The sequence below is a fragment of the Podarcis vaucheri genome (genome assembly GCF_965113315.1).
Source record: "Podarcis vaucheri genome assembly, chromosome: 14".
Lineage (NCBI taxonomy): Eukaryota > Metazoa > Chordata > Lepidosauria > Squamata > Lacertidae > Podarcis > Podarcis vaucheri.
Genome location: NC_138752.1, coordinates 17,015,399 through 17,037,455, shown reverse-complemented (window position 1 = coordinate 17,037,455; position 22,057 = coordinate 17,015,399). Strand labels below are relative to the sequence as shown.

The window sequence follows — 22,057 nt, the reverse complement described above, 5'->3', positions numbered from 1 at the left end:
GGTGGCAGAAAGACATTGCGAAATTTGTCTGGCAGGGCAAAAAGCCCAGAATAAAATATAAAATATTAACAGATGCAAAAGAAAGAGGGGGATTTGCCCTGCCGGACTTAAAATTGTACTATGAAGCAGCAGCATTCTGCTGGCTGAAAGAGTGGATGCTCCTCGAGAATACAGATATCTTGGATTTAGAAGGTTTCAATAACGCATTTGGCTGGCATGCATATCTATGGTATGACAAAATCAAAGTGCATAGTGCCTTTAAAAATCACATTGTAAGGAAAGCGTTGTTTAATGTTTGGATGAGATATAAAGATCTGTTGGAAAACAAAACCCCTAGATGGTTGTCACCCTTAGAGGCTAAGGCCCACAAGAAAGTCAATATGGAGGTCGGATGGCCAAAGTATTGTGAGATTCTAGAACAGGATGGAGAGAAACTGAAATTAAAGAGCCATGAAAAACTAAAACCCAAAGTACAAGATTGGCTCCACTATTATCAAATAATGGAGGTTTTTAAACAAGACAGGAAAATTGGCTTCCAGGTGGAAAAATCAAAACTTGAGACAGAATTGTTAGAACCCAATACTAAGAATTTGTCAAGAATGTATAACTTGCTGTTGAAATGGAATACACAAGACGAAACAGTTAAATCAGTTATGATTAAGTGGGCACAGGACATTGGTCATAATATTATGTCTGCTGACTGGGAAAGGTTGTGGAACACCGGTATTAAATTTACGGCATGTAGTGCTTTAAAGGAAAATGTGATGAAAATGGTCTATAGGTGGTACATGACCCCAGTTAAGCTAGCAAAAATTTACCATTTGCCTGATAACAAATGTTGGAAATGTAAGGAAACTGAAGGTACTTTTTATCATCTTTGGTGGACATGCCCGAAGATTAAGGTTTTCTGGGAGATGATATATAATGAAATGAAAAAGGTATTTAAATATACCTTCCTTAAGAAACCAGAGGCCTTTCTCTTGGGCATTGTCGGCCAATTGGTGCCAAAAAAGGATAGAACTTTTTTTATGTATGCAACAACAGCAGCAAGAATACTGATCGCAAAGTATTGGAAGACACAAGATTTACCCACCCTGGAAGAATGGCAGATGAAAGTGATTGACTATATGACATTGGCGGAAATGACGAGCAGAATTCGTGACCAGGGAAAGGAGACTGCGGAAGAAGACTGGAAGAAATTTAAGATTTATCTTAAGGACTATTATAAACTTGATGAAGTTTAGAATGTCGAGATTTTATAGAGAGAAAGGGTTGCAGTAATATAAGATTAGATTAAGAAAGGACTATGATGAATTAGGATGGGAAAAAACATTTATAAGTTGCTATAAAATTTGGACATGAGGATGCAGAAAGGGGAGGTATGGGGAAGTCCGAGGAAAGAAGTCTATGAAAGGACATTATGAAATTATATTTGTTTGTTTGTTTGTTTGTTTGTTTTATGTTTGTTTGTTATAAAAACTTTTGTAAAACCAATAAAAATTTTATAAAAAAAAAAAAAAACAATTCCTGGCTTTTGACTTGCCCTACCTGGCTTGCCATAGGGACGTGGGTGGCTCTGTGGTTTAGGACTTGCTGATCAGAAGGTTGGCGGTTCAAATCTCTGCAACGGTTTGAGCTCCCGTTGCTCGGTCCCTGCTCCTGCCAACCTAGCAGTTTGAAAGCACCTCAAAGTGTGAGTAGAAGGTAAACGGCATTTCCATGCGCTGTTCTGGTTTGCCAGAAGCGGCTTAGTCATGCTGGCCACTTGACCCAGGAAAACTGTCTGCAGACAAACACTGGCTCCCTTGGCCTATAGAGCGAGATGAGCGTCGCAACCCTAGAGTCGTCCGCAACTGGACCTAATGGTCAGGGGTAGCTTTAACTTTACCTGGCTTGCCACGATTTGCCCTGGGGGCAGAGAACATGCAAGCCCACGCCCACAGCTAGGCAGGGCGCCTTGTTATCTCCCTGGGATGACTAAGATGGAAAACTGCAATGGTTCAGCCACTGGTGGCCAAGCAGGCAATCCTTTGTCCTCCTTCTTACCCCCGAATGTATCATGAGGTTTCTCAAGCACTGCTCCTCACTAGATCCAAAAATAAACTGGCCTGGTGGTGACGGTTTATTCCTCCCAAACAAGCTCAGAGCAGCAAACACAACAACAATAAAACTTACTTTCTTTTAAAAACGAAAACAAGTGATCACAGAGCTGCCAGGGAACAGTGCCTCCTGCCATCAAATGCCTCGGTAAACCGGAATGCTCTTAAATTTCTAAATTTACATTTAAGTGTGTCAGATGTTCTGTCTCCACTTTTACAATTTCCCTGCAAGTCTGCTTACCTCTGCAGTAACATTGGCAGCCAAATCACAGGAGAACGTCCACAGTCCTTCTGCTGTTGACCAGGTCTACTTTGGACGGCCAGTGAAGAACTACAAAGAGCCTGGCTAGAATCAGCTCTGCCAAGCTGGAAAAAACTTGACTGTACCCTGCGGTTCTGGAGATAGCCGCACTCTGAGAGATGTTGGGCAAGAGCCGTATGTCATCCCAGCAGATGCCAGGAGGATGGAGAGCCAAGAAAACAGCTATACTTGCCTTCAGGCATGTCAGAATGCAGTCTGTTGGCCACATTCACTTCTGGTCAGCCTTCTGAGGACCACATTCCAGTGATGGGCAGAACCAGAGGTGAAAGTAGGCAAAACAAAGAACTTGTACAGTCGGCACATTTCTACACTCCCTCTATTCCACTTCTAGGCAGGAGAGAGCTATGAGTTCAATGACATATCCCAGCCTGGCAGAAACACTCAAGGAAGGTGTGAAGCAAGGGCAGTGAGGGATGTGGTCTGGGGAGAATCCCAGGATCAGAAAGAGATGCCTGGGGGCTGCATTTGGCCTTCCAGTCTCAGATTTCTGTTTAATTACTGATGTTTTGAGAGCTAATTTTATTGTGTACAGTGGTACCTTGGGTCGCAAAGGGCTTAGTTGTTGGACAAATTGGCTCCTGAATACCGCAAACCCAGAAGTAAGTGTTCCGCTTTGTGAACGTTTTTTTCGGAAGCTGAACACCTGACGTGGATTCCGACTGAGTGCAGGAAGCTCCTGCAGCCAACTGGAAGCAGCACCTTCGTTTTCAAATGGTTTCAGGAGTCGAACGGACTCCCAGAATGGATTAAGTTTGAGAATCAAGGTAAAGGTAAAGGGTGCCCTGACCATTAGGTCCAGTCGTGGCCGACTCTGGGGTTGTGGCGCTCATCTCGCTTTATTGGCCGAGGGAGCCGGCGTACAGCTTCCAGGTCATGTGGCCAGCATGACTAAGCCACTTCTGGTGAACCAGAGCACTGAATGGAAACGCTGTTTACCTTCCCGCCGGAGTGGTACCTATTTATCTACTTGCACTCTGACATGCTTTCGAACTGCCAAGTTGGCAGGGGCAGGGACCGAGCAACGGGAGCTCACCCCGTCACGGGGATTCGAACCGCGACCTTCTGATTGGCAAGTTCTAGGCTTTGTGGTTTAACCCACAGCGCCACCCGCATCCCTGACTGTACTAATATATCCTAATAGATTACTGAATATTACTTTATTGATATAAGGTGTTCCATTATAAAGTTATGTTTTATTATGGCTTTATTACAACTTTTTGTATTGCATCAGATTATTGTAAGGTGTGTGTTCTTTGTTGTATATTTTGTTGCTGCATAGTAATATAGAAAGGTGGTATACAAATTGAAAGTGGAATGAAATGAAATTTCCAGCTTCTGTCATTACTTCAGCTCTTGCAGGACAGCCTGCTGCTAACAGAAGAAGAAGAAAAGGCTCCAATTCTGATTTAGGAGTGGTAGTTATGGCAAGCAGCCATAACCTAACTAAACATCAAAGGGGCTGTGCAAGGGTGGCAAGATGAGGCAGCCATTGACCCAGAACTTCCCAGCAGCATCTGTTAAAAATAATGTGTGTCGCAACATCTGCTGGAAGTGTTAAAAGTGGTAAAGGGCTATTCCTATCAGATGGCAACTGTACCTGCTCGTTTCATCGCACAGTGAGTTCGATACCACGGATCCGTTCCAGTGCTGACACTGAACAAGGCGATGCTGCAAGCCTACTCCGCGACCTGTGCATTGGCCTGTGCACTGAAAAGGAAGGGGATAAACAACACCAGTCAGAGACATGGAGATCTGCACCTTCCGGTACAAGATGCAAATAGTTAAACCTTGTGTGGCAGGTACCCATTGGGGCTGGTACAGTGGTGCCTCGCAAGATGAAAAGAATCCGTTCCGCGAGTCTCTTCATTTTGCGGTTTTTCCGTCTTGCGAAGCAAGCCCATTAGCGGTTTAACGGCTTAGCGGCTTAGCTGATAAGCGGCTTAGCGGATCAGCTGTTAAGCGGCTTAGCGGATCAGCTGATAAGCGGCTTAGCGGATCAGCTGATAAGCGGCTTAGCGGCTTGGGAAAAAGGGGGGGAAAGGGGAAAAAAACCGCAGGAACTCGCAAGACATTTTCGTCTTGCGAAGCAAGCCCATAGGAAATTCGTTTTGCGAAGCACCTCCAAAACAGAAAACCCTTTCGTCTAGCGGGTTTTCCGTCTTGCGAGGCATTCGTCTTGCGGGGCACCACTGTAAGGTGGAAGACAGGGAGCCCAGCAGTAGGGGCAGCCAGAGGCTAAGAGTCAATGACAGGTGAAGCTGACTATTTGTAGTTTTATCCCCATCCCCAAACAGCCTCGGTCCAGTATACCTGAAGCAGCGTCTCCACCCCCATCGTTCTGCCCGGACACTGAGGTCCAATGCCGAGGGCCTTCTGGCAGTTCCCTCGCTGCGAGAAGCCAAGTTACAGGGAACCAGGCAGGGGGCCTTCTCGGTAGTGGCACCCGCCCTGTGGAAAGCCCTCCCACCAGATGTCAGAGAAAAACAACTACCAGACTTTTAGGAGACATCTGAAGACAGCCCTGTTTAGGGAAGCTTTTAATGTTTACTAGACTATTGTATTTTAATATTCTGTTGGAAGCTGCCCAGAGTGGCTGGGGAAACCCAGCCAGATGGGTGGGGTATAAATAATAAATTATTATTATTATTATTGTCTTCCCCAGCTGAATTCTACAAGGGCAACACTAAGGAGGAGAAAAGCAGACAGCCAAGGCCATCCCCTCTCCCCCGGACTTGACGTAGGACAGGCATAGGCAAACTCGGCCCTCCAGATGTTTTGAGACTACAATTCCCATCATCCCTGACCACTGGTCCTGTTAGCTAGGGATGGTGGGAGTTGTAGTCCCAAAACATCTGGAGGGCTGAGTTTGCCTATGCCTGATGTAGGACATAGATAAGAAAGCACATCAGGCCATTGGGCCTTGTAGCTTAGTGTTGTCTGGCCTACTCTGGCTGACAGCCGCGCTCCAGCGTGCCAGTCAGGAGTCTTTCCTTGGGACCTTTTGCATGTGAAGCCTAATGAGTTAAAGGTAAAAGTAAAGGACGCCTGAATGGTTAAGTCCAGTCAAAGGTGACACATGGGGTGTGGCGCTCCTCTTGCTTTTAGGCTGAGGGAGCCGGCGTTTGTCCAGACAGATTTCCAGGTCATGTGGCCAACATGACTAAACTGCTTCTGGCACAACGGAACACTGTAACAGAAGCCAGAGCGCATAGAAATCCCGTTTACCTTCCTGCCGCAGCGGTACCCATTTATCTACTTGCACTGGCATGCTTTTGAACTGTTAGGCTGGCAGGAGCTGGGACCGAGCAACGGGAGCTCACCATGTTGCAGGGATTCGAACTGCCGACCTTCTGATCGGCAAGCCCAAGAGGCTCAGTGGTTTAGACCACAGCACCACCCGCATCCTGGTACTAATGAGCGTCCTTGATGGTCTCTTTACTTCCAGTAACAGAAGTGAATGGCTGCAATTCACTCGTGGTGGGAGGGACCTAACCTGAACCTGGGAGAAATGTCACAATAGCAGCAAGGCTTGTCCTTCCACTGCTAACAGTAACACCTTGGATTGGTGCATTGTGGCACTGCGAAGCAGATGCCTCACCCTTCCTATCTAGCCTAATATTGCCCACTCTGGCTGGAAGTGACCCTCCAGGATCTCAGTTCGAGAAAGGTCTTTCCAAACACCTGAGATACAGCGTCAGAGGTCTTCTGTATGCAGAGCATCATCCATTCTGCCATTGATTGACAGTTCTATCCCTCCCACAGCACAGCCTCTCGCTACTGTTCCAGGAGAAGCCCAGGGAAGGGTTGCTCTTTTTCTCTCCCCCCCTTCCCTGCCCCCCCCTTGCTGGGCTCTTGCTGTCACAATTAATTCAACAGCAATATTAGAAGTCAAATATTTGGCTGTGGTTTCCATGGCGTGGTGTTATGTTATGATTAGCGCTGAAAAAATATTTCAGCAGAATATCTCATCAAAGTAGCTGAAACAAAAGATAATAATAATCTTGGCACGGGCTGCCATCGAAGCACTTTGCTGCTCAGAGGGGAGTTCTCACGGGATGGAGCCAAACACTCCGAGTCGCTGAGTAAGGCCCCCGGACAGCCACTCGTTTTCTGCAGCGGCACGTCTCGTCGCTTCCCCGCGCTCCAAATGGCCAGCTGCAAAGCACCGTGGCCAACAGATACTGTGCAAAAAAACCTCCCACCTGTCTTTCGGCTCTCTGGCTGAGAATCAGGGAGCTACACAGCACAGCTCAGAAGGCCCAGGCTTGCGTCAAGGGCTGCCAGCTGCTCAGTGGCGTAGCGTGGGTTGTCAGCACCCGGGGCAAGGCAAGTAATTTGCGCCCCCTAACCCGTGGATTTGAACCCCCTAACCCTAACCCCCAGATGTTGCGCCCAGTGCGGCCGGGCCCCCCTGCACCCCCCACGCTATGCCACTGCAGCTGCTGAACACCCAGAATAAAGGGCCTGGCTCAACTTTTCCGCGTGCCTTTTGCAAATGCAGCATGAGGATGGGCCTTTTCCAGTGGTGGCTCCCTGCTTGTACAGTCGTACCTCGGGTTACAGATGCTTCAGGTTGTGCGTTTTCGGGTTGCGCACCGCGCCAAACCCGGAAGTACTGGAACGGGTTACTTCCGGGTTTCAGCACATGCGCAGAAGCGCTAAATCATGCTTTGCACATGCGCAGAAGCGCCGAATCGCAACCCGTGTGTGCGCAGATGCGGCGCTGCATGTTGCGAATGTGCCTTCCGCACGGATCACGTTCGCAACCCGAGCGTCCACTGTAGAGTGCTCTCCCTAGAAAGGCTCGCTTGGTGCAATCATTACTCATCTTTAGGCACAAGGCTAAAACATTTCTCTTTTGTCAGGCCTTTGGCTATTGATTATCAATGTTGGGTTGGACCTTTTAATCCAGCTTTTAAAAAACAGAATTGTCTTTTAGATTCTTTAGGTTTTTAAATGCTGGTTAAAGTATATTGACACCCTATGCCCTTTTAAAATGTGTTGTGGAAGGGGTTGTCTTTTCTGTTTTTTATATTAAGATTTTATGCTGTGAACTGCTCTGAGATCTAGGGGTATAGAGCAGTATACAAATCTATATAATACTAATACTAATGTGTTTGTTTCTTTGTTTGTTTGTATACTGTAAAGACTCTCCTCCTGCAAGAGAGGGGAGTGGTTGTGGTCGGGAGCCGGACTCCGCCTCAAGCAGGGGGCATTAGCCCCCTGCCTCCCACTCACCTGGCTGGCCTACGCCCACGGGCAGGCACCCAACCAGGTGCCTGCGAGGGGGCGTGTTTAGCAGCCCAAATTGCTGCGGCACCAGCCTTCCGACCTCACTTTTCGTCGTCCCGTCGCAAGATGCCTTTAATTACCAACATCATTTTATGCTACTTATAAACCTCTTCTGATGTTTTTCTTTTACAATCAAGCAGTGTATAGGAAATAAACAACAACACATTATTCTTCTTCTTCTTATTCTTCTTATTAAAAATCAGGCTTCAAAATTCATAGAAGTTGGGGGAAATACCTGCGTTAGTTGCTATCTTCTAGCCTAATGTACCTCATACGGCTGATGTGAAGATTGTACACAGCCGCAAGTTTCTGGAAGGACTCTTGAGATGTAATGGCGTTTAAGGTATCTACCTCCCTTCCTCCTGAATTTCACCCTGCTTTGAGTCTGGCTTTGAGTGTTGGACTAGGACCTGGGAGCAGTGGCGTAGCGTGGGGGGTGCAGGGGGGGCCGGCCGCACCAGGCGCAACATCTGGGGGTTAGGGTTAGGGGGTGCAAATCCATGGGTTAGGGGGCGCAAATTACTTGCCTTGCCCCGGGTGCTGACAACCCAAGCTACGCCACTGCCTGGGAGGCCATGGTTTGAATCCCCACTCAGCCATGGAGCTCACTGGCTGTCCTTGAGCCCCTCACCGTCTCTTAGCCTAACCTGCCTCACAGGCTTGTTGTGAGGTGAAATGGGAAGGAGGAGAACCAATTAATAAATAAAATAAAATATTCCCAAACACTTTTTCACCTTAGCGTGAGTTGGTCAAATGCCTGGGTTCTAAGCCACTACCTAAACACAGAATGTATCATTGCTTGTCTTTTCCCTGTGATGACGCCTTATCTCTGCCCTCCTTCCTCCAATCTTGATCCTCTTTTTATTTTTCTGCTGAAACGCACTGGGATTGTGCCTGTTGGTGTATTATATTATTATTTTTCGGTCCATCCTGTTTAATTTCCTTTAAAGAAATCCTCAAAAAACCAAAAACAAAACACAACTGCTAAAATACAATAAAACGAGTGCGTATGAATTGCGGGATGTGAAACACAAGGGCAGTCAAGTACAGTGGTGCCTCGCAAGACGAAATTAATTCGTTCCGCAAGTTTTTTCTTCTTGCGAGTTTTTCGTCTCGCGAAGCACGGTTTCCCATAGGAATGCATTGAAAATCAATCAATGCGTTCCTATGGAGACCGTCCGGGGACAGAGGGGACCTGTTTTAAAGCAAGGGAAGGGGCAGCGGGGAGAATCGCTTCTCCCCGTTGCCGCCCCTTGGTTCAAAAGGGGTCCGGGGACAGAGGGGAAGGCCCGCGCGCGCCTTCCCCTCTGTCCCCTCTTTTGAAGCAAGGGGCGGAGGGAAGAAGATCGCTTCTCCCCGTTGCCGCCCCTTGGTTCAAAAGGGGTCCAGGGACCTTCCCCTCTGTTCCCGGAGATTGCGGGGCTGGCAACGGGGAGAAGCGATCTTCTCCCCGCCGCCCCTTGCTTCAAAAGAGGTCCGGGGTGCGGGGGCAAGCTTCGTTTTGCGAAGCAAGCCCATAGGGAAATTCGTCTTGCGAAGCAACTCGAAAACGAAAAAACCTTTCGTCTTGCGAGTTTTTCGTCTCGCGAGGCGTTCGTCTTGCGGGGCACCACTGTACAACATTCCTAGAGTGAACATGTTTACACATGGGGAGGAATGTTTGTCCAGCCAGCAGGTAAACTTCCTGTTTCCTTCTGGGCTGGAACAGACTTCCTCTGCATGTGACTAGAGGTGGGTGTGGCCTCACCTGTGCAGGTAATGACAAAAGCACAGGGCAGGGCAGCCATCTTTCTCTCTTTTTGACTACATGCATCGAAGAAGCAACATCTGCTTAGCCAAAGATGCTCTCTTGGCTCCAGCCAAGTATATGTTACTTTTCTAAGCTAAGTCTGCCTTCTGGGATCCTATTGTGAAAAGAATATGTGAGTAAACCTTTCTATACTTTTATAGAAGACTGTGTCGTGTCTTATCTTTTATGAGGGAATAAGGGGAAAATACCAGAACAGTTATTATAGAGGCTTTAGCGAGCCTGAGCAAACGGATTCGCTGCAAGTTTAAAAGGGGGAATGTTACTCTGCTAAATTGTGAACTTGTTAACACAAGTTGGAAAGGCAATATATCCTCTCCTGCATCCCTGAACATTCCCACATAAAGCGTTTCTGCTGGACCATATTCAATGAGGCTTGTGTAGGAAACCTCACTGGAGGCTGCGTGGTAGGTGTAGACTGAAGTCCACCTATTAATGAGTCAATCAACAGGTAATTAATTACCTGGCCCCATGGATGAATAAGCCATTCCGTACACGAATGTCCCACACAAGGTTTCCTTTCCAAAGGATGTTCTTTGTGTGTGCAAGCAGACAGAGGCAACGTTACAGCAGTACCGTTGGCTCTGACTTGCTTGCAGATTCTCTGCCGGTGGCGGAACCCGTTGCCACATGAAGCCGAGCACTCGGACCAGGCACTCGTCGTCCATCTGCAGAGAGAAAATGTTAAAGCAGAGACAAAAATGCAGAAGTAACAACAGTCACATCATAACAGAGAGCAAGAGAGCACTATGGGCTATCTGCTGTGATGGCTAATGTCCATGGCAGCTATATGGCAAATCCATGATAACTACAGTGGTACCTCGGGTTAAGTACTTAATTCGTTCCAGAGGTCCGTTCTTAACCTGAAACTGTTCTTAACCTGAAGCACCACTTTAGCTAATGGGGCCTCCTGCTGCCGCCGCGCCACCAGAGCCCGATTTCTGTTCTTCTCTTGAAGCAAAGTTCTTAACCTGAAGCACTATTTCTGGGTTAGCGGAGTCTCTAACCTGAAGCGTATGTAACCTGAAGCGTATGTAACCCGAGGTACCACTGTATTGGCTATATGGAAGCTCAGATTCACAGGCCACATCAACAGCACATATTTAAAGCACTATCCTACCATTTTAACCAGTCTGAGACCTGTCATTTGCCAACAGTGATGAGTGTTGCTAGAAGGCCCCTCTTCCCCCCACAGAGCTACAATTCCCAGACAAGTTTTACAATCAATTCTTCTTCATGGGGAGCTCTGAGAACTGTAACTGTGAGAGGAATGGGTGTCTCCTAACAACTCCCGGCACCCTAATAAACTACAGTTCCCAGGATTCTTTTGGGGGGTGGGGAAGCCATTTAAAGTGGCACCACAGTGCTTTAAATGTATGCCAAGAGTGTGGCCTATGACTCTGAATACCAGTTGCTGGGGAGAGGACTACAGTGGTACCTAGGGTTACAGACGCTTCAGGTTACAGATGCTTCAGGTTACAAACTCCACTAACCCAGAAATAGTACCTCGGGTTAAGAACTTTGCTTCAGGATGAGAACAGAAATTGCACGGCGGCGGCGCACGGCGGCAGGAGGCCCCATTAGCTAAAGTGGTACTTCGGGTTATGAACAGTTTCAGGTTAAGAATGGACCTCCAGAAGGAACTAAGTTCTTAACCCAAGGTACAACTGTACTGCACTCCCTTTACCGCCTGTGGGCTTCTCAGAGGCATCTGGCTGGAAGTGATGCGAACCAGATGCTGGACTCAATTGGGTTTCCATCTGATCCAGTGGAGCTCTTCTGCCAGATCATTAGCACACCAAGGACCTGTGGCCCAACTGTCTGCCACAGTGCCAGAAATCTGGTTTAAATGGCTGTACATGCAATGCTGTACAAGTAAGGCTTTGTGTGTGTTTATGTCTATTTGTTGAATGACCAGCACATGTAAACAGCACTGGTGTGTTGCAGGGAGAGGCAGCGGCTGCAGTTTTATGAAGGCAGCTGCACCGCATTCACTGGGGTGGAGTGGGGAGGCCAAGCGATGAGATTGTGGCAGCGTCTGGCAGGTTTGCACACACCTGCAGGGCCACCGCGACCAACCCAGATTTCCCTGGTCCTCGCTGTGTTGCCTTGCCCAGTCCCGTCCCAGCAATCAGAAGTGCTGCTACCAGGATGCTGCCGCCGCCAGCATCACTCTGATTGCCCCAATGCTCCATTGCTGCAATTAACCCTGGTTGAATTTGCTCCTGGTTTCTCAGTGCAGTGCATTCTGCTCTCTCAACAGCTATTAGCCACAGCAGTTAAGAAAATGGAATATCCATGCTCATAAATACTGCCGCTATTAGATGGATTCTTGATTGGGTATCATCATCATCATCAATCAATTGCCTTCCCTACACATCTCAAGTTAATGTACAAAAGTGCAATAAAAACAGCTAAACACAGTTAAAAGCAACACAGAAATTAACAGCAGGTAAATTTAACACAATACCAAGTAAGGACATAAATGGCAGAGACCATTTCATCCAGCTGGGAATGATTGCCAATGTAGCAAATAGGGGTAGGGATATCTGTCAATTTTCATTTCTCATTTTAACAATGTTACATTCTGCTTCTCATGAAAATTTGCCAGCATTTCATTGTGCATTTCTTCCAACACACGTTTTTGTATGCAATTTTGCAAAATAAACACTCCCCCCCCCATTATGGTTTTTTTTTGCATATTATTTTCATTTGAATATTCATTTTCATGCATGCTTTCCCCTAACATATCCATTTTTTTGTACACATTTGTTGTTGTTGAACTGCTTTGCAAAACGCAGAGAACACAAATTTTGAAAGGTGGCTGTGTGCTGTGGTTCCCATATTGTTTTGGGAATTGTTAAGTGGGTATGTTTGCATGAAAATGTGGACCAAGCATAATTTCTCCTGCATCCCTCCTAGCAAGGTACCAAGGGCAAACATTCTATTGCCAAAGCTAATATTAGCTGTAGGTAAGAGGGCTGTTACTGAGACCACAGCAGGGGAGGAAAGGGTAAAACGTCTCTTCTCTGTGTGCCGCAGTCCGGCCTGCTGTGATTGCTTTGTATAAAACCTTGATGTGGTTGCAAAAGACATGTTTAATATCACATGTAGTTTGGCCCTCCCTTTGTGTAGTGAGAAAACACCCAGAACTGATCTGAACTGAGCCTGGTTTACAGTTTCTCACAGCTTTGAGACACAGAATATGATTGGCATATTAAAATTCAACTTGGCTGCGGCTCTGCTGGAAACATTCAGCAGGGGGAGGGGCGACCCGATAGGGATTTGTCCCACTTCACCTGCGGTGTTAGTCCAATTTCCTCCTGGCTGCACAATTTGCATGACATATGTATATATCTGCAGACTGAATGCTGCGTCCTGCTGTCAGTCTTCTCCTTTCCTCCCATGCTTCAGTTTATCTGGCTACTCTTTCCTTCTAAAATTGTTGTAAGCAGCACATTTGTTTATCCATTCGTCCTCTACTCTGTTTAAAAACAGCACTACAGATGTTTTTAAACTGCCTGAAAAATTGCTTTGGGCATCGGCAGGCAGGGGTGGATTTCCGACTACACTGGCACTAGCCAGTGCATACTTTCCAAAAGCAGATCTTCTCCATTAATGGTCCACTGTAATTAAAACCATCTTTTTAAGAGCCCAAATTGGACCTTGTCAACAATGCAGTGAAGTTCCCTTTCCTACCCTTAACTTAGTACACATGCACCCCATATTCTCCTGGTGGCATCTCTAATATTTTGCCACCCCCCCAAAAAAAAACCCCATTTGGAATTAATATTAAGGTTCATCCTTCATTGTTCTGAAGGTTGCAACTCAGACCACTCTATTCCAGCAGACATTTTAAGGAAATGTTGATTAAGAAGTATCTATCTATCTATCTACCTAATAAATGACATTCAGACACTAACATTGTAATTTGATAGTAAACAAAAAAAAGTTGAAACACAAATAAATGACCTTTGTTTTAAAAGTAGATAAAATACTGGAAGAAACAAGAAATGGGAAGTGCATACCCTTTTGTGTAAAAAGGAAAATGAATTAATCTGAGTCATTTGGCTTGGAAGATTGGGAAAACATTGCCTAACAGAAAGCAGATCAATTGGATGTCATTCTAGAATGAATATTTTGAATAAATTCCTTTAGACAGACAGAAAATCGGAAGTCCTTTTTATTTTTCCTCTTTTTATTTTTCCTGTTCTGTTCTTTTTTTTTTCCCCTTTGGTGTTTTCTCTTTCTCTCCCTGTTTTTGTTTTTATTTAGATTAATTTCTGTCATTCACTGTATTATGAAAAAGCTTTAATAAGATCATCATCATCATTATTTTTTAAAGGAAGTGTATACCTGGCAGGACAATCGTGGGTGTTGCAGGACTGGTAATTTACAGTCGGCTTCTGACTCTCGTCACACAATGTCAGGTTCACTTCTTGCTCCTTCGCACCCACACACAGCAGCTTTCGGAACTGGGTTCCTGAGTTCCCACAAGTAGCAGAGCAAATATTCCAGTCACCAAGCTGCCATCTATACTCTATTAAAAGCAGGAGAGAAAGCAACAGGTAAGCAAGAGTATAAGTTACAGGTTGCGCCTCAAATATAACATCAGCTTTGTTGGGTATGAGAAACCTTGCATGCCTCCAGTCAGCAGAGGACAGGGTTGAAATTAATAGATAGGGAAAACACACTTTGTGGTTTCCTGCCCAACTCTCTCTCCTTGTACCCCCTCTTATGAAATAGCCATGAAATTAGCTTCCACCATGTAGGCTTAGAATGTGAAACCATCCTTGTAAATATGAAGAAACTGTAAGCAAAGACTTTACTACTGGAAACTCTGTGTGTTTTATTTACCCTTTTAAGTGATGCTGCTGATGTGAGAATGAGAAGGGATGGGTGGTGGGACTGGATAGGTTCAGCTTCCAAGTTTTAACTCTGCTATAAACTAGCAACCAATCATTTTTTAAAAAACCTAGAACGCTTTGGGATAAGAGGATCTGCCTTATACTGAGTCAGGGTGTTATGTACTGAGCTGAATCTTAGAACAATAGGATCTAGAATGCAGCAGTCTGATTGGTCCACAGGAGCCACCCAATCCAGCTTCAGGTGGAAGTAGATCAGTGACCTGATTGGCCTGCAGGAGCAGCCAATCAGGCGCCTGGATGAAGTGACTCAGCAACCTGACTGGCCTGCAGGAACAGCCAATCAGGCTTCTGGAGGAGGTGAATCTGCAACCTAATTGGCCTATAGGAGCAGCCCAGAATTAGCCAATCACACGGGGCCCATTGTGTAAATAGTGTATATATACCTAGATGTTTTGGGGAAAGTTTCATTCATTGCTACTATGAGCTGAATAAAGAGCATGAAATTCACACACGACTCCGAGTATATTTCACAGGACAACAGTCTCCCAAGGCCAGATCCATCTTCTCTAGAAACAGCTGTTTTCAGATGCAAGTCCTCCAAGGTCTTTTCTACCCTTGCCAGATGAGGTCCTCCTTGGTAGACATGCCAAGAACTGAACTTATAATCTTTCCATTCAAATATGGCATTTAACCTACTACTAAAGCAGTGCCCCTGAAGATGCCCACAAAGTGGGCAGGAGCTTTCACTGAATAGGAAGCTTCAGAGAACATTAGTGTGATCTAATGGCCAAACTAGATCCATAAATAGGACGTCTTGCATTTTGAAAATGACTGATCTGCAGAAAGTAGAGACTGGATCAGGACTTTGGTTCTAACGCAGGGCAGGTTAGTACTTCACAACTGCTATTTTTATGGTTAAAATCTCACCCCACCGCCTGAAGTGTTTAGTTATTCTGTAGGGAGAAACACACAGGAACCATAAGAATGTGTATGTGTTTGGCCCTGCCCAGTACCATCCAGTGTGGCAGCCAGTGTCAGAGCTGTCTTCCTGATACTGGAACCACTGCAGTAGACAGAACAGGGATGAGTCAGGGCAACAGCAAAGTCAAGGCAAGAGCAACAGTTTGACTCACTGCTGCCCTGCCTTGCCCAGGGTAAGGAGACCATGTTGGATGTGGATCCTGAAAGACCTGCTCCCTGCCTTGCAGGCCTTTCCCCACCTGGTCTGGGAGGACAGGGCTCTGATTGACTCCAGCTACAAAAGCAGAGGCTGCTGAAGAGGCCAGAGACAATCTTGGCTGTTTCTTAGTGCAGATCCATGTCACTGAGCCTGAGCTTCCACAGCCGCTGCCCGTCATGAGCCACCACTGGCAGGATTGGCATCAACGGCAGCAGATATGCCCGTAACTTTATTCTCTTGCTAACTATGCTGTTTGAAATGTGCATTTTGTATCTGACTTCCTTTGGCAATGCTTTCTTTTGAAACATTTAAGATAAAAATGATTTTGTTAACTTTGCTGCGCGCTAAATGTGCATTCCGTAGCTGACCTCCTTTGTCGTGCTTTATTTTGAAATCTTCAAGCTAATGTTTTAGTTTCCCATTAAATATGGTGTTTCGAACGTATTCTCTGTGTACCTGACTTTCTTCAGTAATGTTTTCTTCTGGATTGTTTTGTTCAGTGTTTATGGGCCAAATCTAATCCTCTGAATGGTGCCATGTGTGTTAGTTTCTGTTTGTGCCACTGTGCAGAGTCACAAGACTCTGTTTTGCATTCCAGAGATTCCAGGCTATTGGAAGTCTCATGGAAGAGAGGAGACGGATGTGATGTTACTGGTTTCCTGTTCCTTTGTTGTTCAGTTGCTCTCTGCTTTCACAGAGAGAGCATGTGTTTCTTTTCTGTCTGCGTAGTTAGAAATAAAACTCTTTAGCAATGTAGCTCATAAACTTCTCGTTCTTCTCTGTGTGCTGGATACTCTGCGTAATGAGGGAACGTGCCTGGAGTCTCATCAAAGGCTCAGGTCGTTAATCACGTCGGAGGACTCGACCGGAGGAATCGCTCGGTTGAACCCAAGTCCGACAATGTGGAGCCCCTCGATCGTTCCACACAGCCAAAACGTGGGTCTAGACAAGCAACATTTGTGGCAATGGGACCCTGTAGCATGTTAGGGTGGGGGAATGCATGGGGTGTTGCCCTGCCACCATTTTGCTGTTCTGGACAGCTAAGGATGTAAACAGCTGTTCTTTTCCATTCTGTATCCATCGCTTGCTGCAGTTTGCCTTCTGCCGAAAGCTACGTGAATTGCAGTGCATTTTTTTCCTGGGGGTACGCATACCCCTTAACATTTTGTGTATCTAACTTTGGCCTCATTGAGGGGCAGTATTTCAATATGAGTAGGAAAATTAGAGTACCCCTAAACATTTTTAATGGGGGGGGGGAAAGCACTGGTTATTTGTCTCTCTGTCTGCTGTGGCAAGATTTCGTAAACTTATGCAATTTACATAATTAATTGCCACTGCTATTATGTTATTTTATTTCATTCATTTCAGTGCAAAGGAAACACAAAGCAAATGGAGGGAGCACAATCAATTATATATCATTTGCAGGCTGCAAGAAAAGAAAAGCGATTCCCATTCCAGAAGGGGGGCGAAAAAGCAAACATGGGCAATTTCTGCTCCCATTTCTTATTTCATCGAAATTCTCTGACACCCTTATGTAGCACATCGTCATATCACCATAACCAGCTAGCATCATTACATTACTTTTTTATATATATAAAAAAGAATCTGGATTAGTTTAATAACTGTCTACTTAAACAAAAACATTGCTCCCCTATTAATTCTGTGCATTAGGGAGTGACAGTCTCCAGCAAAAAGCCTCTTTAAAAAAACTGGGTTACATTTCAAAATGATCCCACCCTGCCCCCTTTCAGACATAATTTAGAAGATGAAGTACGATGCAATGTTGACAGATTTCTATGCAAGCACAGAAGTCGCAAGGTTGCCTTTTCTTTTTCCTTTTTTGGTGAGGGGGGTGGGGAGTTGGTCCCATAACATCCAAGAATAATTGATCGCTCCCAGCTGTGTCCACAGTCTCATTCCCGCAGCACATAATGAATTCTTTAACTTATTGGGTTTTCAGTGATTCCTTATTACTTCTGGCTTTCTTAAAATAATACAAAAGAACCCTTTTCAAAGCAGAAATGCTTAAAATTTACTGAGTGCAAGTGTGACTGAAATATTGTATTATATTTATTCTGCCATGAAGATACAGCATAGGGGTTCTCTCCAAACACCCACCGTGCTGCAAAAACCACCCTGTAGCAATATTTCAGACACGTAAGATGCTCAAATAATGAATCTCCATGACACATTGCATTCTCTCAAGACAGCCAAAGCCCAAGATTGGGAAAGAATGGGTTTTTCAGATAGTATCAGCCGCAGTCGCCTCATAAAAGAATTCAAGGACTGTACTACACATTACTATTGTTTATGCAGACATTTTGGACTACAAATCCCATCAGTCTTAGCCAGCATGGCCACCGGTCAGGCCTGATTGGAGTTGTAGTCCAGGAACATCTGGAGAGCTCAAAGTTGAAGAAGGCTGGTTTGCCTTTATATACAATCCAGTTTAATGACGGGGGAGGAGACACTCCTAGCCTAACAAGATCGTGCCATAGAGGCTGGTAGTAATGAAGCAATTAGGAGAGAAAGAGACAGAGTGAAGCCAGTCTCAAAGGCAGCCCCGTCTTCTGTTTTGCCCTAACCAGGGACAGCCATTGTGGTGCCCCTCCAGATGTTGCTGGACTACAGTTCCCATCATTCCTGACCATTGGTCATGGCAGTTGGGGCTACGGGGATTTGGAGTCCAACATCTGGAGTGCATCAGGTTAGCTACCTCTACCCTAAGCTATAACACGAGGGAAGTCTCAAAATGCTTACAGCAGATTCGGGTTACAGACGCTTCAGGTTACAGATTCCGCTAACCCAGAAATAGCTAAAGTGGTGCTTTAGGTTAAGACCAGTTTCAGGTTATGAACGGACCTCCAGAACAAATTAAGTTCTTAACCCGAGGTACCACTGTAATTTGGTACAAAGAATCAACAATGCTTAAAGGAGGAAATATAATGAAACTTAATAATTGGGCCATGGAATCTTCAACAAACCTTCCTTCTTGACATTTACCCAGACAGACAATGGCTTGGAACTTGATGATGTCCAACATCTGTATTGTCCACCAAGCTGCTCAGAGATAACGTTCACCTCTAGGATACGTCCCCCAACCAGGCTCCTATGATCAAAGCCTTTCATTTCTTCAATTGGTTGATTTTTGAAGAACCAGCGAATTGTGTTCTTTCTACTGGGATGCACAGGACAACCTAGAAAGCAAGGACATTGTTAGCCTATTTTCCTATGAGATTTGGATTTCTTTAAGAAACAGTCTATGAAGTTACATTTCCCAGTTATTCACATGTGCACCATTTGGGAGGCTAAGTTTCCCACTCAACCAATCACTTTGTTTTAGACCACATGCTCATATTCTTCCTTGTCATCCAACCCTCTGCTGCAAAGCGTCGACTCATGACAAGCTGGCCCTGTTGCCCCGAATTGACACCTGGCTTCCAACACCGACAAATATATTTGGGAGTCATACCTATCCGCAACAGCTCCCCAGGTACCACGCTAATGTTGGTACCAATACCAGATGCCATGAGGACACGCTTTCTTCTACTGTTGCCGTATGATCCATTGTTAGGCTTTTGAGATCTTCGTTCTGAGAGGAAAGAGGGGTGGGGAGAAAGTATTACTTCCTAGTGCATCTCAGGAATAAGTGTTGTGGATGGTTTCGTAAAGCACACTAAATGTTGAGATTTCAGGGTAGAGTGCATAATAATAATAATAATAATAATAATAATAATAATAATAATAATAATAATAAATTATTATTTATACCCCGCCCATCTGGCTGAGTTTCCCCAGCCACTCTGAGCGGCTTCCAATCAAGTGTTAAAAACAATACAGCATTAAATATTAAAAACTTCCCTAAACAGGGCTGCCTTCAGATGTCTTTTAAAAAGAAGATAACTGCTTATTTCCTTCACATCGGAAGGGAGGGCGTACCACAGGGCGGGCGCCACTACCGAGAAGGCCCTCTGTCTGGTTCCCTGTAACTTCACTACTCACAATGAGGAAACCGCCAGAAGGCCCTCAGAGCTGGACCTCAGTATCCGGGCTGAATGATGGGGGTGGAGACGTTCCTTCAGGGATACTGGGCCGAGGCCGTTTAGGGCTTTAAAGGTCAGTACCAACACTTTGAATTGTGCTCGGAAACATACTGGGAGCCAATGCAGATCTCTCAGGACCGGTGTTATATGGTCTTGGCAGCCGCTCCCAGCCACCAGTCTAGCTGCCGCATTCTGGATTAATTGCAGTTTCCGGGTCACCTTCAAAGGTAGCCCCTTTGAAGGTAGCATAAGAACATAAGAGGTGCTCTGCTGGATCAGGCCAGTGTCTCATCTAGCCCCACCCAGCCCAGCCCTGTCTTCTTCATTTTCCTCAGTAAAAGGTAATTCGGATTTCTTTCTCTCTCCAGGTTTCATCTGCATTATTTAAGTGACTTTGCTAACACGGACAGCACAAGCACAGAGGAGAAAGCAGAAGTGTGGTTCAGGCAGAGTCACTGGCAGCTGATGGCACTTCTTGGTACCACTGGGCCTGATTTTGTACTTACCAGCCAATCGAAGAACAGTTGTGGCCATGGCTTGTCCAAGAGCACTGGAGGCTGTGCAAATGTACATTCCAGCATCTTCATGTGAAACATTCCTAAGGATTAAGGACCCATTTGCAACTGAGAACACTTGAGTTCTTGGGAAGCCTTCGTTCTTAAACCAAGAAACCTCAGGTTGGGGAAGACCTGGGGGGGGGGGGAATAATAGCAAAGCAAAACTTATTAACCTTTTATTGCTCTAGTTTTGTTAAAAAGTGCAAAAAATACTATGAAATTGGGGGAAACATAGTCAGCCCTTAACAATTAAAGACTGTGAACCCAGATGAATAATTTTTGATTATTTATCTACTATGCTGTTTCACTAGTAATTGCAATTTGACTACTACCAAAGCCTTTCTAAAATTAAGGAATGAAGTGGGACATAGATTATAATTTCAAACACAAGCTGGCACTCATTGGTGCGGTTTGCATGGAACAGTAAGCCACACACCATGGCTGTATATGCACCACACATTTAAAGCACGTGACTTCGCCCCAAAGAATCCTGGGAACTCTGGTTTACCCTTCACATGATCTGTTGGGAGGAAATCATGAGCGCTGGTTCTTCTTTAATGTTAAGCTAGCACACTGGTCCCTTGGCCCCCAATATGACACAGGGAGGGGACCAGGTAAGGCCATGGCTTTCCATTACAGTGGTACCTCAGGTTACAGACGCGTCAGGTAACAGACTCCACTAACCCAGAAATAGTACCTCGGGTTAAGAACTTTGCTTCAGGATGAGAACAGAAATCATGCGGAGGCCCCACTAGCTAAAGTGGTACCTCAGGTTAAGAAGAGTTTCATGTTAAGAACAGACCTTCAGAACGAATTAAGTTCTTAACCTGAGGTACCACTGTACATGTGAAGTTGTCCTGCTCTTATGAGGAAATAGCATCTTTAACACACACACACATTTACCTTTCCATTACAGATCAGAACCAAACTGTTCTAAACAATTCTGTTAAGTGTCTTCCACAAAGAGGCCCAGGGATTCAGACAGTACTTTCCCCTTTATAGTGGCATCAGTTTTGCAGGGCCAGCCATAAAACAGAGAATTGTGATTTCTTCACTGGTTGTATTCAAGATGTTGGTTTCTTTCCTGCCATTTGGGAGAGTGATGCAGCTGGCTCAGGCCAGTGGAGTTTGTAAAGGACCCCTGACCATTAGGTCCAGTCGTGACCGACTCTGGGGTTGCAGCGCTCATCTTGCTTTATTGGCTGAGGGAGCTGGCGTACAGCTTCAGGGTCATGTGGCCAGCATGACTAAGCCGCTTCTGGCAAACCAGAGCAGCGCACGGAAACGCCGTTTACCTTCCCATGGGAGCGGTACCTATTTATCTACTTGCACTTTTACGTGCTTTCGAACTGCTAGGTTGGCAGGAGCAGGGACCGAGCAACGGGAGCTCACCCCGTGGCGGGGATTCGAACCGCTGACCTTCTGATCGGCAAGTCCTAGGCTCTGTGGTTTAACCCACAGCACAACCCACATCCCTAGTGGAGTTTGTAGGGGGCAACAATAGCACATTTCTGGCCATTATTTTTGAGCCCCTAGGCAGCCCCCACTATATGGGTGCCCTGTCCAGAGCCCCCCAAACTGCCTTTGGGTGTGGTGGTGAAGGATGGCTTGACAGCCAGATTCAACCACCAGCCCAGTTGGCTTCCATACATGGAATCAAGAGGTGTCCCCTCATCCTTTGCCTTGAGCTGCAAATGTCTTGGACTGGTCCTGATATCCAGTAAGATCAAAGAGTGGTCACCACTAGCTGACAATGCTCCTTCAAGCACCATCTAGCCACCTGCACCTTTAAAGAAACGTCTATTAGATAGTTACCCAAAGGAAAACCTAGCGACGTCATCATCAGACAACATAGAACAGCAGCGTTCTGATTCCATTGTCCAGCAGAC

General features: G+C 45.7%; 1 protein-coding gene across 3 annotated transcripts in view; it reads right to left on the bottom strand.

Moving 5' to 3' along the window:
* The window catches only part of ADAMTSL3 (ADAMTS like 3), a 285,673-nt gene that overhangs the window by 6,348 nt on the left and 257,268 nt on the right, over positions 1 to 22,057 (bottom strand). For all 3 annotated transcript variants that reach the window (XR_014213399.1, XM_082198243.1, XM_082198244.1), the window contains 6 exons: positions 20,118 to 20,300; positions 19,041 to 19,160; positions 18,553 to 18,765; positions 13,877 to 14,060; positions 9,984 to 10,188; positions 4,019 to 4,128 (listed from right to left, as the gene is read on the bottom strand). Coding sequence is in view for 2 of the 3 variants with exons in the window: in XM_082198243.1 (XP_082054369.1) it covers positions 4,019 to 4,128; positions 9,984 to 10,188; positions 13,877 to 14,060; positions 18,553 to 18,765; positions 19,041 to 19,160; positions 20,118 to 20,300 (1,015 nt within the window). In the remaining variant the exon portion in view is untranslated. The remainder of the gene's footprint in view (positions 1 to 4,018; positions 4,129 to 9,983; positions 10,189 to 13,876; positions 14,061 to 18,552; positions 18,766 to 19,040; positions 19,161 to 20,117; positions 20,301 to 22,057) is intronic.